The following is a 15,451-nucleotide window of genomic DNA, read 5'->3' as shown; positions in this document are numbered from 1 at the left end:
TCACTGAGCTGGAAGATGTTGATAGTGCAGGTTTAAAATCATTCCCACAGTGGACCAGGTAGTCACTGTTCTCCTCGTGATCCGTCCTTGACCTCCATAAGGCACAAACCTGGAATGTGTCCATGAGCACTAGAGAAAAGAAGAAGAGAGGAGGTTTAGAAACGTATAACTTGGTGGCAGAGTTTCACAGATGTGGTCACAGTACGCACCTGGAGCGTCCAAGCAAAACGACCACGGACAAGGTGCCGTCTGGGAGAGCTCTGAAGAGCTTCCGCAGGCGCCGGTCCAACTTCCTCATCATGAGATCCACTTCCTGGTCCTACACAGATTACAGTACATATTTGCCTCTTTGTTTAATGTGCTCAATAAATAAACCTTACATGAAAAATCACATCACAAAGGTACTAACTCTGTCTCATGTACTTTTTTAGTTTTTTTGCGATGTGTTTGGACTTCATCATCACTTTGCTGTTGTGTATGTGGTTCGCAGGATTAAACGAAGAAAGCGATTCCATGATGTTTTGAAAAATTAGGCCAACACAGCCTGCCTGAATCTAAAAAGCTCCATTTTCACTCTGACGTTTGACTGAGCCTGCCAGCTGAAAGGCCGGACAATCAGTCATTTATGATATTCAAACAGCTGTTGTCTTGAGTTTTCACTCACAGCCGCTTCAAGAACAGGGAAAAAAGTCTACCAAGTATACAAGGGTAGAGCTGCACCAGCAGCCCCAAGTGGCCGTTATGCTCACAGCAAAAAACTAAAAATTCCAACTTTGGCTCCGGAGTAAAAGCCATGATGGCTGTTATATAGATCAGACTAAAGCCCCGTTTACACCTGGTATTAACATGCGTCTTGGACAATCTGATCACAAGTGGACGGGTTTGAATGCACCTGAGACGCAGTAAGGACGCTTTGAGATCTGACCGCTCAGACCACATTCAGAGGTGGTCTGGGCCACATGTGACTTCATCCTTCCAGCAGTGTGTCCTGAGCTGCATTTAAGGACCGCCTACTCAACTGACGTCCTTGATGTACACACAAAACAGCTGTCTGATTTCAGTTTGCTTCACTGTAATGCAAATCAGCGGCAGATGTTTGTGGACACATTGTCTATTTCAGCTGACTTCACCACTGGACTAGTAACCGCAATGTCCCCAGAGTCCCTTAAAAATCACACAACAAACTTAATAAGCTTTCTCAAAGCTTTAATCACAGAAAAATTCTACACGGTGGCTTTAGGAATGTGTGACAACCACCTGGAGCCAATCCAGCCTCATCTTTACCTGAGAACTGGTGTCCACGCGAGTCCCCTCCTCGTCTTCTGCTGTTTCTCCCTCGTCAGGATCCACAGTGGCGATTGGCGTTGTCATGGCAACCCATGAAGGTAAGTGGGGTGGAGTCAGGGATGAACAGATGAGGTAGTCTTCCTTCAAGAGGTCCGCAGAAGAGCTGAGGGCTGCAAGTTTGTCCACTGGACTCTCAAACTCTGTCCACAAGAGACACAGAAGCGATGTATAAACTCATACTTACAGTGCAACAAGATATAAAGACTAATATACTGTAGCTTTTAACTCACGTATGTGCGCGTGTCTTGCATGTTTTCCAGGTTTGGCAGGCAGGACAAGTTTCTCCACTGGGCCAAAGTGAGAAAACGTCTCTCTGACCGTCTCCTCGGACAGTTTAGACTTTGTGGTCGGCTGCAACCGCGTACCGTTGACTTTAGCCGGGGGAAACCCGTTCGCTGTCCTAACACCTGAACTTTTTGCGTCTACTGTGTGTCCATTGACCTTTTCAGCTATGCGTATGCACTCAGCCATGCTGCCGTTTAATTTAACAGCGTAGAGGTTACTGGAGTTGAGACAGTCATTCTCCAGAGCATCAAGAGTCAGATCCAGGTCCAGCATTGACGCACAAACAGGCCTCTGAACCTTGAAAACACACACAAACATGCAACATGTCAGAGACACAGCAGTCAGGTTCATACAGTTTTTCAAGCACTTTCAAGATGCCTAAACCAAAAATCTGCAGACTCTCAAAGCCTTTATCATCACATCTGTTTCTATAGATGCATTTGCAAATTCCTTCAGCAATCAATACATATTGTCACTTTGTAAATCTTACCAGCTGCTCATATTAATGCTGATTGTATATTTTCATCATGATTATTTAATGCTCGCTAATTTCCAGAGCGTGAGATTTACAGAGGACTAATCTACGTCTGAATGACAAATATGACGATGCAATCAGTTCATTTAAAAAATTAAGAGATCTTCGTCTTACATGAATGAATGTATAGATGAAACACCAGCACAGACGCCTGATCAACGGAGCAAGTGGAGCCGCTGCACCCTCGTGCGCTTTTGCATCCCTGCTTTTTGATCATGCAACTTTGCATTTTCAAAGATTTGAGCTACTGTGCCGCCACAGAAAAAAAAAAAAAAACTAAATATAAAATAAAACAAAACACTGCACAATCAATCATCTGTACATATACGATAAGAAAGCGAATGAACAGTGTTATGAGTTGGTGATAAATTCAGCATGTGTCTGATCCACCAACCAGCAAGTACTTTAGTGAAAAATATTTATTTTTTAAACAGTTCGCCTCTCAGTCCCACGGTCTTCTCCCACCAAAACAGCACAGGTGACCAACATCAAAATGTGAAGTATATAAGGAAATTGTCTCTTTATGGATTATGATGATGCTGAAATAACAAAAATACTGTCGACATATGACACCTTTTATTTTGTGTTTATAGAGTTATGTGTTCATACAGACATGTTTGAAGTTGTTAAAACTTTGGATTTTTTAAAGGAAGTTTGGTGTAATATTAATATTAATATTATTTGAATACAAACTCCTAATATGTATATTTTTTAACATTTTGTCACGACTATAGAAACACTCTGCAATTATTAAAATATGACAAGGTAGTCTAACGTTGATTGCTGTTAGTTATTGGTCTGATTAATGGTTTTATAATGTTTATTGACTACTGACTTGGCCGATCAGACTAATTATCAGCTAATGGTGCTCCATTTCTAACGGCGGTATGCAGCAAATATATGTTTATACATAATAGTACAATATAAAATGAGCTTTATAGTGAAAGAGCAGCTTTACTGGTCATGATTGAAGGCTCTAAATTGCTAGAAATGTTCCTGCCATACTGATCTTAACTATAATTAGGCATCCAGGAAGCATTTTTCAAAGAGTATATTAAAATTCAAGCATATTCCTAACCTTGAAAAAATAAGGGTTAAAATTAAACATTTTCCAAACTTTAAAGACTTTGTGTGAACTAAGTAACATTTCACCGTAACTTGAACTGTGACGTAAAGGGAATAAGAAAAAGAAATCAAAAGAAAAAAGGGGAGTACAGTTACCTTGATGGACTGTCCCTGCATATTAAGTCCATTCAGAGTTTTTAAAGCCAGCACAGCTCCCTCCAGCAGCTCAAACTCAACCTCTGCATGAACCTGGAGACCAAAATATTGTCAGGAAATATATGTGAGATCAATGAAGCCAAAAAGAGGATTAAAAGAGTGAACTTTTTTTTTACAGGACTAGTTTTGTTGTAATTATCAGCATACCTTAAGGGATATTCTGGGTTATTTAAAGTGGGGTTTCATGAGGTACCTGTCAATAATCAGTTTGTAGCAGCAGCAGGAGGCCTGGTGTTGGAAGCAATGAACTGCTGTGGACAGGGTCAGCAGCAAAATGTATTTTAGCCACATACAAAAAAAATCAATATTGCTATATTTAGAATATTATCACAGCTTTGTCATGCCATCAGACAGCCTTTTCTGACAGGAAACCGCCGCCAAATATCACTTTCTTCAAATTAACCAAACTCCATTGTCAAAATCAGTAATTTTACCTCGCAGAAGCAGCACTTGCTGGTCTACCGCTGCCTCGATCTGTTAGTTCGTCTCTGTTATTGTGTGAATTCTGTGTTTTCAAAGGTTTGTTCGGATTCACCAAAGTCACACAATAACATCAACAAACTAACAAATCAAGGCAGCGGTAGACCAGTAACTCCTGTGTTCTGTGTGGTAAAATTACTGATTTTGCCAATGGAGTTTGGTTGAGTGAGGACGTGCAATATTTGGCCTGTATAACTGCAGTTTGTCCTCAGAAAAGACTGCCTGACAAAGACAAGAAAGCAAAGTAAAGTGGTGAAAATGTTCTAAACATAGCTGATACACATTTTTTTAGGTGGCTAAAATACATTTTGCTGCTGTCCCTGTCCACAGCAGTACATTGCTTAGCTTCCGTGCTGGTGCACCTCAGACAACCCCACTTCAAATAATCCGAACTATCCCTTTAAGGAGTATTCAGTAGTTGGTGTGTTAACCAGTGACAGAAATACAACTCAGCAAAGGATCACAATGTAGATGAGATATACCCTGACAGTTGCGCTCAACATTTTGACTTTCCGAATCGCTCCGCAGCAACGAAACAGCCGCCTCACTTCCCTCTCAGAGAAACCATCAGGAAACGGCCCGGCAAACACGACGCACATATCTCGCAGGGTTGCACACACCTGCAGGATAAACACACACATGAAGCAGCACATTAAAACAACACTCAGACCTTTCACACTGATAATGGTCTGAATAAAATGCTTCACCCTGCGGTACTGCTGCTGCTGCTCCTGGTGAGGGAGGCGCCTCTTCAAGTGGTCCGAGAAGGACGACAGCTGGAGCACTGAGAGGAACGGACGCTTGGTCTGTCTCCTGAAAGACGCCAACACCTGAAGGACGAAGTATCAGAGGTGAGATGAGGAAGGGCAAGGCAAAAGGGTGCGAAGGCAGCAGCCTGTCATCTCTGATCTTTATTAAAAGATACAGCGAGCTGATAAATATACATTCATCTATAAAATAATCAATGATCATTAAAGTCATCTCACGAACAAAAAGAGCATCTCCATTCATCTCACCTCTTTGTCACCTCATTGTTCAGTGTCAAATTAGGCAGAAATGCCACTAAAGATTTTTCATCCAAACCAGATACCTAAAGATAATCAAACTGAATGGAGACAAATATCCTAATATCCAACAAATATGTAAACCAGCAAACATCTTGTGAAGATTTGCTGTATGTGCACCACAAATGAAAACAAATTAATATATATTTTGGTTTGAAAACTGAGCAAATCTTAAGCGTTTGATAAGGTAAAGGTCGGCTCCTGAATCGAAACTGCAGCTCCTCGTGTCTCACCTCTTTGTCAGAAGTGTACCACAGCTGATTGGACAGATCCAGAGTGACGTCAGAACGCTTTCCTAAAAAGGCCACAGACCGGCCAAGTGTTTGGAGTACGTCAGCAAACCTGCACAAGAAATAAAGACGGACAACTGGTCAAATAAAACTGCAGCAACATATGTGATGAGACGGGTTTCACGCTGTGAAGAAAAGGCAGAATCCCTCGATTAGTAACAAATACCTGCAGGCCCCTGTGGACAAAAGCGGTAGTGTTTCGACGGCCATTACAGAAAAACAAAACGTTCATTGAACATGCTCATATTTTTGATGAACTAAACTCAACAGGAAGTGAGCGACGTTCACTCCTGGGCGCGATTAATGGCACTCACATCGTCAGCCGATTCCAACAGAAGCGAGACTGCAGCAGATACAGAAGGAGCGCGTGAAGATGTCGAGGTGATATAAAAACTTGGGTTGTTCGTGTAGCATGAAGGATGAACTACACCGCAGACTGGAGTTTGTGTCACAAGAAGAAAAGTCTCGTCTGGCTCGTCTCCCTCTTCATCTCCTTGCAGTTCTCATGCATTATGGTGCGTTTAATTTAAACTGGAAAGTTGGAATTTCGACTCGCTGCTTGAACATTTCGACAGTATGATGGTTTGCTGTGGGCTGTAGTGTAAACCTTTCTCAAACTATTGTAAATTATTGTTAATTACTGAAGGTATAAGATATCATATCTCATTTCTGAGACTGTGAACTTTCTAAATTATGACCAACGAGTGTGAACTAGTTTATTTTAATCTCTGTGAACTGACATTTGAGTTGCTTCTTTTTAAGTGTGAGCTTACACAGCACTGGTATCGAGACATTTCTTTATTATGATGTTGTAATATTCAATATATTCACTATACTGCTCCATCAATGTGTTTGTTACATTTTACTGCTGCAGATGTTTAAGGTTGAGCTACGTTCTATAAAATCATCATATGTTTGTAGAGTTGCTGTCCTGTGAGAACCACAGATCACTAAAAACTTTTCATGTGGTTTCAGCTCTGAAGAGCTGTCCTGAATGGTACTTCGGTAAAAGATCTGAACACTTTTTCCACTGCTGGTCTTTGCAGAGGAGATCTGAGGAGTTTTTCAAAAGCTACATTTTGCTGAGCTAAAATGTGAATCCGCCATAAAGAGAAAAATGCTGGCTCACAATTAAAGCCAAAAACCCAGAGGGAAGATGTGGTTTACCCGACTCAGTGTGGTCACGGTCTGAGTAACTGCAGCGAGCTGCAAAGAATACAAAAAGGTTTACAGATTGTGTAACGTTTTTGTACCTGTGACTCGGTGTGGGTGCAGGTTCGGGGTCAGCGGCCTCCTCCACTATCGTATATCCCCACAGCTCCTCCAGGTGAAGCTCTACAACCTGATAGACAGTGAGAATACACACAAAATCTTACATCGACTCTGTGTGTGTGTGTGTGTGTGTGTGTGTGTGTGTGTGTGTGTGTGTGTGTGAGAGAGAGAGAGAGTGTGTGTGTCTGACAGAAATGTGTTACCTGGCGAGGTCCTGTTTTAATAAAGTACTGGGCGAGCTCCAGGGCCGCCACAGCGTCCTCAGTGGGATTATGACCCGTCTTCTCCTCAGTTTGTATTTGCCTCCTGGGACACAGGTGGAAAAATGCAATTACTGGCCGTGGCGGCTGACAGACGCAGAGACGCCGACGGAGAGAAAACATACCTCAGCAGCGTCTCGGCCAGGACCTTCAGTTTGAACTTCTGTCCGAACTCTCTCCTGTACAGCAGCGAGGTGTCGATTACATGCCGGTGGATCAGCTGCAGGGAGACGCAAACACAATACGGTCACAACTTCGGCTTTTTATAGAGAAAATGGATCCGTGCTTGAAGAAAGTTTCTCCAAAATGAAACATCTCTCCAGAATATATCTGAGCTAGAATTACCAGCTCGCGGTTATATTCCTCCACCAACCAGACAAGTTTATATCCACATCTGTCCAGACTCATAAAATACATGAAATGAAGACTTTCAGGGAGTTTAATAACTATACTGACATGTATGATTCGAGTGAATAATTTCTGGTGTGAAACATACTGTCTTCATGCAGAGACTATTGTTACAGAGGAGTACAGAGGAGTGATAGAGAGCTGAACCTTTGACCTTTTGGATATAAAATGTCATCACTTCATCATTTTACCATTTGTCATGATTGCCGAATAAATTCTACAGTTATGGGCAAAAACAACGGACGAAAAAAGCCCAAAAATATAATGCCTCTGCCCACAGCTGTTGGCAGCACGGAGGCAGAAAAATTATGGAGCCGGGGAGGCGGGTAATGTTCAGAGAAAAAAAAAACCTCAGAGATTAAAGTTGTAAATTTCCCTGCCGAAAAAATGGAAAAACAGTATTTCAAAGTCGTCGCCTCATTACATCCAAATCAGCTGCGTTAAACACAAAACTGCACGCTGATTTGGATGAAGCTTTTGTGCATCAAGAAGGTTGTAGTTCCTTTTTTCTCGTGATTTAAATCTCAGAGAATTTCTGTTGTTTCTAACAAATATATGTCATTATAATCACAAATTTATGAGAAGGAAATTTAATATTCTCTCTGAGTTTTTTCTCGTAAATTTACTTTAATTTGAGGGAACATCAAAGTTTTTTTTCTTGCAAATTTACTACTTTAATTTGAGAGAATGTCTTTTCTTTCTTGTAAATATACTACTTTGATCTCAGAGAATATCCAACTATTTTTCCTCATGAATTTCTCATAAATTTACTACTTTAATCTAGGAAATCGTGGAATATTGTGATCCTCCATTGGCTCAGATGTTTTTATTTTATTATATTACGGTCGTAATGCACTGCTGTAATTTTAAGATTTTAAAACACTAACATTTTTGACAGTGTAAAAAATGACATGAATGTTACTGATATCGTGTTCCTTGTCTCATGATTCCTGCTCTCAGCTGTCTGTTTTCTGTTTTTTTTGTGAGCGCTGAAAGCAAACAAAAATGTCTCACATTGTGGACAGTAAAGTTAACTAACGCTTTTCTCAAGTTGAAACACAGATTTTAATTGAAACCTCCACAAATCGTGAAGGAGGAATTAGTGTGATAAGTTCAACCCACAGGAAAAAAAAAACGGTGCATCTATTCCCCTCTGAATATGGATGATTTTAGATTTAGCTCCAGCATCAGTGAGACAGTTGGTTCAGAGCTGCTCTGGCAGAAAGGACAAAACTCCTGCTGAAGTGAGCTCTTCTCCGTTTTAAAGCATCTCCGACCAGATGGCCGCAATGTGAAGCGTTGATTGAGGGGTTGATCAGTGTCGTTTGCTATTGTGAGCGCTCGGCGTCTGATGGCTCTGTTGTTCATGTCGGAGAGGTTTGGAGAGGGAAGGCAGATGGTTTTGGAGGCACGCAGTTTGATTCTGCTAAGTTTGTTTTTGTTGGAGACGCTTAACTTGGTAAAAAAAAAAAAACTTTTATAGACAGACCAGTATTTGAAAAAAGCTAAACGTTCAGCAAATTATGGGCAGAGTCTGAATATTTCCAACTTTCCAGCACCCCCAGTGGTCTTATCAGAGATATACTGTGGCAGCCAGCGATGCAGGCTGTTGTCCACACATTTGCTTTAAAGGCTACAGATGGTGTCAGCATGTTTTAGCTAAACACACCCTCAGGACGATGATACGTTCAAACAACCCCAAGAAAACAGAAGAACGCCAAACTCAGGACTCAGACACGTCCTGATAATTGAATCCTCACGAGCAGAAATCTCAATGTCAGCAGTAACTCACTTTCAGAGCCACGAGGTCGTTGTCCAGTGAATGTCCCACCAGAACCGCGTCGCTCGGCAACAGCGCCATGAGCTTCGCCTGAACGTCCCGCAGGGTGGTCGTGATTGGTCGCAGCATCGCCGCAGTTATACCAGAGAACCTATCAGAAGACAGAGATGTATTTTAACATTTTAACACAAAGGTTGATGTTAGCTATCAAACATAAACCAGTTTGAGTATTTGGGTGATTTGAGTATGTGAAGATTTCAGGGACATAATCATGAAAAATTAAAAATATTAACTTTTATGTGAAATAACACAATGTATATTATGTGACACAGTTCATGTTTGTTAAAAAAAAACAACATTTTATGTTTTTTTAATTGAGTTTTGAGTCACAAATTCATTACCATGATGTGTCTGGAGAAAAATTTAATGGTTTGTGAAAATAAATATACATATGTTTTAATGTAAAACCGTAAAATTTAACAGATTATAATCAGACATACTAGTTTCCAACATGGTATACAAAAATATTTGAGGAAAACAGCTTTCATTACTGTTTCACTGTGTTCACCGTCTTGTCTTTATCACAGCATTTTTTTTTGAAAAAAGTTTTTTTTGACCCATAATGCACCACAAAGAAGAGGAGACAAAATTATACGAGAACCGTATGTGAACATTACTGCAATCAGGGTTCCTTCGCCTTTTCTGAAGTCAAATTCAAGCACTTTTCAAGCTTTTCCAGCACCTTAACAGCTGCAGTAAATAACACATCTATAATCATATACATGTTATTACATAAACAACCAAAATTATGGTTCATGACACAATTATATAAACAGAAGGGAGACAAATTAAAGGAAAACAAAGTTTCAAAATGTAACACCTTTCTGTGAGGAGGCTTAGCATCTTACGAGAGCTGCAACAATTAATCAATTAATCTGTTATTAATCAATAATTAAATTAATTACCAACTATTTTGATCATTGATTAGTCGGTGTGAGTGATTTTTTTAAGGAAAAAAAAGTCCAAATTCTCTGATTCCAGCTTCTTAAATGTGAATATTTTCTGGTTTCTTTACTCCTCTCTGACAGTAAACTGAAGATTTTTGGGTTGTGGAGTCGACTTGGACTTTAGGAATAATATGGATGCAATAATGGCTACATCGAGCGCTACGGTGCAGAAAGATGGAGAAAAGATTACAACAACCCAGCAGTTAGGTGTGTGTGTGTTTACCTGGTGAGGTAGTTGAGGATGCGGTTCTGCGGTTTCACCAGCTCATCCATCACACAGTTCCCGTCACTGTCCACCAGAGAAACACGAGCCAACTCGTTCCCTTTTTCTGTGAGACACTGAGGCAACAACATGGACACACTGCTTCAGGGCACAAAACTCATCAATACGTGGGCAACATCTCGCCCACAGAAGTTATAAAATCATCATTACGGGATGCTAAGAAATACTGAAATAAGTGGAGACAGTACTAGAGAGGAAGGACAAACTGATAATTACAGGTGATCCAGAGTATAGTAATCCAAATTCTGCCAGTCTATTCATTGCAAAAGGACTCCTTCACACTGTCTGACTTGCAATGCAGCATTTATTTGCAATGTTTCAGTACTTGACCTTCTCATTTGTTCTAAGGCAGCATATTCAAAACATATTGTGTTGTAAATGTTGTAAAACTGGTGTAACTAGAAAACACTGCTGGAGAAAACATCACAATAACGGTTCCAGTCTATCAATATTGTATGGCACATGGATTTGTTAATGATTGTTTGGAACTGCATAGCTGGATTCCAAGATGCAAAGTGTATATTTGAGAGCATCTCACCATTTCACAGTCCAGTCCATACAGAGGGCTGCTGTCAGTCACACAGTCAACACTGTCTGTGCAAACAAACTCCTCAAAGCCGGGCATCCCTGCGTCACAAGGAACACAAAAAGTGTGTGAATGTGGAGATGGAGACAGACAACACGTCCACACTGACCTGACTAACACTGAAAGCATCTCCTTCTCTCCATTTGAGCTATTTACCTACGCTTAGTCTGCACTTTTCACACCCATTTTTGAGTAAGGACGTAGAACACGATAGCAGACAGTATGATTGCTAAGATCCTTGTCTTCCTGTGGACATCATGAGAGACAGACTCACCTTTGACAGGATAGCGTCTCTTGATCATCTCCTCCTGGTTGAGAACATACGCTGTCAGTCCTCTCTTCTTTGTCCCAAACTTTGTGATGACTGGGTGACTCCTGAGAGCTGCAGAAGCAAACAATAACACACACACACACACACAATATATATATATATATATATATATATAATAATGTGATAATATTCTGGGGATCAATATTAAATCCGTCAGAAGTTAATTACAGATTATTATTTTGACTAACAGTTTAATAGACTGTGGATATGAAGCATCCATTGTACATTTCATCGCCTACAGTTGAATAAGTTCAGAAAATATTTAAACATTTAACTACAGCAGCCTTTAAAAATCAGGAATGGTTGAAGTCCAGTGGGCTGCATCATTACTTTTTGACAACCAGAATCTAAGATAATATCTAGTTATAGTCATAATGTATTTATATATGCACTGATGAAAATATATACTCAACAGAAATAGAAATACTTTTGTTTTTCTATCATACAAAAGTTTTATTTCTCTCAGGTTTTGTTCACAAATGTGTGTTAAATCCGTGTTAGTCAGCACTTCTCCTCTGCCAAGACGATCCATCCAGCTGACAGGCGTGACATACAGAGATGCTGATTAAACAGCAGGATTATTGCACAGGCGTGCGTTCGACTGGTGGCGACAAAAGGCCACGCTAAAATGTGCAGTTTTATCATGAATAAAGACACTGTCTGCCGTCTCTGCCTGGTACACTGTAAACCAGGATTCATCAAATCATTCAAAGTGCAAGATGCCAGCAGGTTACAACGATGAGTCGGATCAAGACCCCGGTGAGGACGACAAGCACAAAGACGAGCCTCTCTGGGATGGTTTCTGATAGTTTGTGCAGATTTTTGGAAGAAATGATTTTTTAATGCACTGGTATTCAGCAAGCCAAATGCACACTCCCTCAAAGTTTGCAGCATCTGTGGCTTTGTGTCTTATGATAAAACTGCACATTTTAGAGCCGCCGTTTACTGGCCTTTCTTAGATCTTTAATTTTAACTCATGGGGAGTAGAAGCAAAAAACACAAGTGTTGCCTTTATTAGGGCTGCACAGTTAATCGCAACTGCAATAAAATTGCAATACTGGCCAAATGCAATATGCAAATTGCAGAGCCACAACCAAATCGCAATTTTTTGAAAAACGAAAAACAGCATTTTAATGAAGTACTGTAGACATACACATACTCAGAAAAAATCCACTTTCTCACCTTTGTGCAACTGACTGCTTTCATTGTGACTTTGGGAAAGAGACAGAACATCTGATTTAGGAACTTCACTGCTGAAGATTTCTGATGCCATGTCAGAAGATGGTGGCGTGAAGGTGACCCTCTAATGCAGAGAGATAAAAAAAAAAAACAACAACAACTAATGATAACCCAAAACACAGACACTGAATATAATTTTTCCCTTTAAGTGCATCTTCATCACCTGTGGTTACTCACAGTGGTGTATTTGGTCCTGAGGTGTCGCAGGGTGAGGTAATGTTTGTAAAAGTGACTCTGGCTCAGGCCCTCGACGATCACCACATTCACAGCTTTAACTCTCTTCTGATGGAGGAGACGACACCACCTACAACAGACACGGGGGAAGTGTAAGTGGTGTCGTCTGCAGCACGGAAAACTTAAAATAGATCATTTAGATTATTGTTGGAGCGCAGGGACGCAGTCTAAGTACGTTCCAGAGAGTTATTTGATGAGACCTGATGAGATCTTACTACCTCCGTCATTACCTGGGCTGTTTGATGCCACCTGTTTTCCCCAGAGCGGCATAATGCAGCAGCTCCGTCAGCTCGCTCACTGTAATTGGTTGTTGAAGGCGGTCAAGTGGCACAGAGATCCTCGGTGAGTGGGAGGAACGTTCACACTCCGGCGTCTCCTTGCCCTCCTGCGCAGTTTTTAACCTCTTGACCTCTCTGTGCGCTGTGGGGTCGACATTCTTTCTTTTCTCTCCATTGCAGGTTGCTGCTGCTGCTGCTGCTGCTGCTGCTGATGATGATGATGATGATGAAGGCTCCATGTTCAAGTTGAAGTTTCTACTGGGAGATTTAAAAAAAAAAAAAAAAGGACATTTGCAATGACATTCTCTCCTGGCTGTCAAATGCCAAACTATATCATTTGATATGTTCCTCTTTAAATTTGCATTGTATTGTATTGTAGGGCTGCAACTAATGATTATTTTCATCATCGACATATCTGCCGATTATTTTCCCAATTAATCAATTAATCATTTAGTCTATAAAATGTCAAAGAAATGTTAAAAATGCTAATCACGATGTCTTCAAATTGCTTCTATTGTCCAACAAATGGTCCAAAACCCAAAGACTCTTCATTTACAATCAGAAATGACAACAAAAACCTCCAAACCCTTACAGTTAAAAAGCTGGAACCAGCAAATATTTGACATTTTTGCTTCAAAAATGACAGAAACAATTAATCAATTCTTAGCTGATTCATTTTTGATCAACTGACTGTTGGAGCCCTGTTGTATTGTTTATATTCTATTTATGAAGTTAGTCAAAAAGTTGGATTTGATTGATTCTTCCAGTGTTTTTGACTTATTTTTTGATCAGATATTTGCTCCTTTAAATCACTACTTTAAACTGTATTTTAGACTGTGGTTGCCTTGAGCGAGGATAAAATAAATAGAGGGGAAAGGATAAAGAAAAGATGTTTTAAGATAAAAAAAAATAACAATAAAAAATAACTTAAAACTACTAGAGTTTTAATTTAGTCGAAATAACAGGTAAACTACATGATACACGTCTAAGACAAAAAGAGAGACTGGGGGCATAGAAGAACATTTTTACAGTAGAGGCCTGATCCTGACGTGGAAAATGGAAGGTCAGTTTTCACTTTGATGGAAAAAAGAATAACTTGATGACTCTCAGTTATTTTTCCTTGAATATATGAGTTTAAAGAGACAGTTCATCCCAATATCAAAAGTTTAATGCAAAAGTTTTGATGTAGCAACTACTGTCTTTCTATGTATGTGTAGAAAGAAAGTAGTTCTTGATTTCTGGAAAGAGACACTGCTTTGAGTTTTAGATTTTTTTCACTTTGAGCACAACAAGCCAAGTGCCGCCTATTTCCATTCTATCCAAAAGAAAGCAGACATCTCAAAAGCTCAGCAACTCACACCAAAACAATCAAGATGGACAAACAGCCCTACAGGACAGAGGAAAAATAAGCATTTTTGATTGTTGGGGTTAACTGATCCTCTAAATACAACACAAATATGTTAGCAGAGAAGATTCTTTACAGAAAAATGACTCAGTTTCTTATTATTAAGGGGATCGAGAGGCTCATCTTATCTGTACCTCCAGACAGGCGGCCACCTCCTAACATAACACTGAGCCCACTGAGACTTCTCAGGTCAACATGTCAAGCAGTAACACAAAATTAAAAGTTCCCTCATACCCATAAATTTCTTCAACGTACTAAATGTGAGGTACGCTACCAAGACAAATAATGTTTTGGTGTAATTTTTTTAAAAAAAAAATCAAATGATATCCAGCTCAATTGGACAGATATACTTCAACATTTTTTCACCAGTACCACTGAAGAAGAGGAGACACCAGGTGACTGTTTAACATGTTATAAAAGTGTTGTAAAAGTGTTTTAGTATATCCTGCTGATGAACTGGGTTAATTTCGGTTACTTTAACACTGAAGCAACACAAGTTAAATGGCATGAAGTTCTCTTTGGGTTACTTTATCCTCTTATGAGTTCATGTATGCATTACAAGTATACACAGTTATTGTAGGATAAAGTGTTTGTGCAGCATCTGTCAGGTAAATAAATTAAAATAAACTCGTTCGACAGTAGAACTTCTGGGGAATTTCATTAGAATAACAGTTAAACGGGAAAGACGACACATTTAAGTTAGCTAGCTAACATCTTCTAAAAGAATATACACGTATACGTTTATGATTTAGAAGTATTTATGAGTTGGATATATGCGTGAGAACAGTAATTACAATAAAAACGTGTAAATACCAGATGTTATTGGTCCTGTAAGCTCCACATTCATGATTTTCCACCACCGGTAAAGGCTAAAAACACATGGTTAAAGGCACAAGCACTGCTGCACGTTACACTGTGTGATATAAAGCTACAAAACACAATCACTACTTCCGGTGTGTGACGAAAAATTAACTACCGTATTTGCTATTTCAGTGTCTTTTTTTAGGTGCATGTGGCTAAAATTGCGTAGATTTGACGGTGCTTGGTCTGATAAAATCGCACTCTATGTGTCACACCGACACAATG

General features: G+C 39.9%; 1 protein-coding gene across 1 annotated transcript; it reads right to left on the bottom strand.

The window, feature by feature from the left end:
* rexo5 (RNA exonuclease 5) lies at positions 1-15,287 on the bottom strand. Its single transcript, XM_084714899.1, has 19 exons — positions 15,179-15,287; positions 12,913-13,218; positions 12,626-12,752; positions 12,392-12,512; positions 11,153-11,260; positions 10,831-10,919; positions 10,233-10,348; positions 9,015-9,153; positions 6,940-7,034; positions 6,758-6,860; positions 6,536-6,624; positions 5,226-5,334; positions 4,636-4,758; positions 4,411-4,548; positions 3,389-3,481; positions 1,578-1,929; positions 1,285-1,487; positions 210-319; positions 1-129 (listed from the first exon to the last, which is right to left on the bottom strand). Exons 2-19 carry the CDS (start codon positions 13,197-13,199, stop codon positions 63-65), a joined length of 2,469 nt encoding a protein of 822 aa, XP_084571025.1. The 5' UTR covers positions 13,200-13,218; positions 15,179-15,287; the 3' UTR covers positions 1-62.
* Positions 15,288-15,451: the final 164 nt, after the last annotated feature.

This window comes from Lutjanus erythropterus, chromosome 3 (assembly GCF_056507025.1).
Source record: "Lutjanus erythropterus isolate fLutEry1 chromosome 3, fLutEry1.hap2, whole genome shotgun sequence".
NCBI lineage: Eukaryota > Metazoa > Chordata > Actinopteri > Lutjaniformes > Lutjanidae > Lutjanus > Lutjanus erythropterus.
The sequence above is the reverse complement of the archived record's forward strand: the minus strand, read 5'-3'. Positions and strand labels throughout refer to the sequence as shown.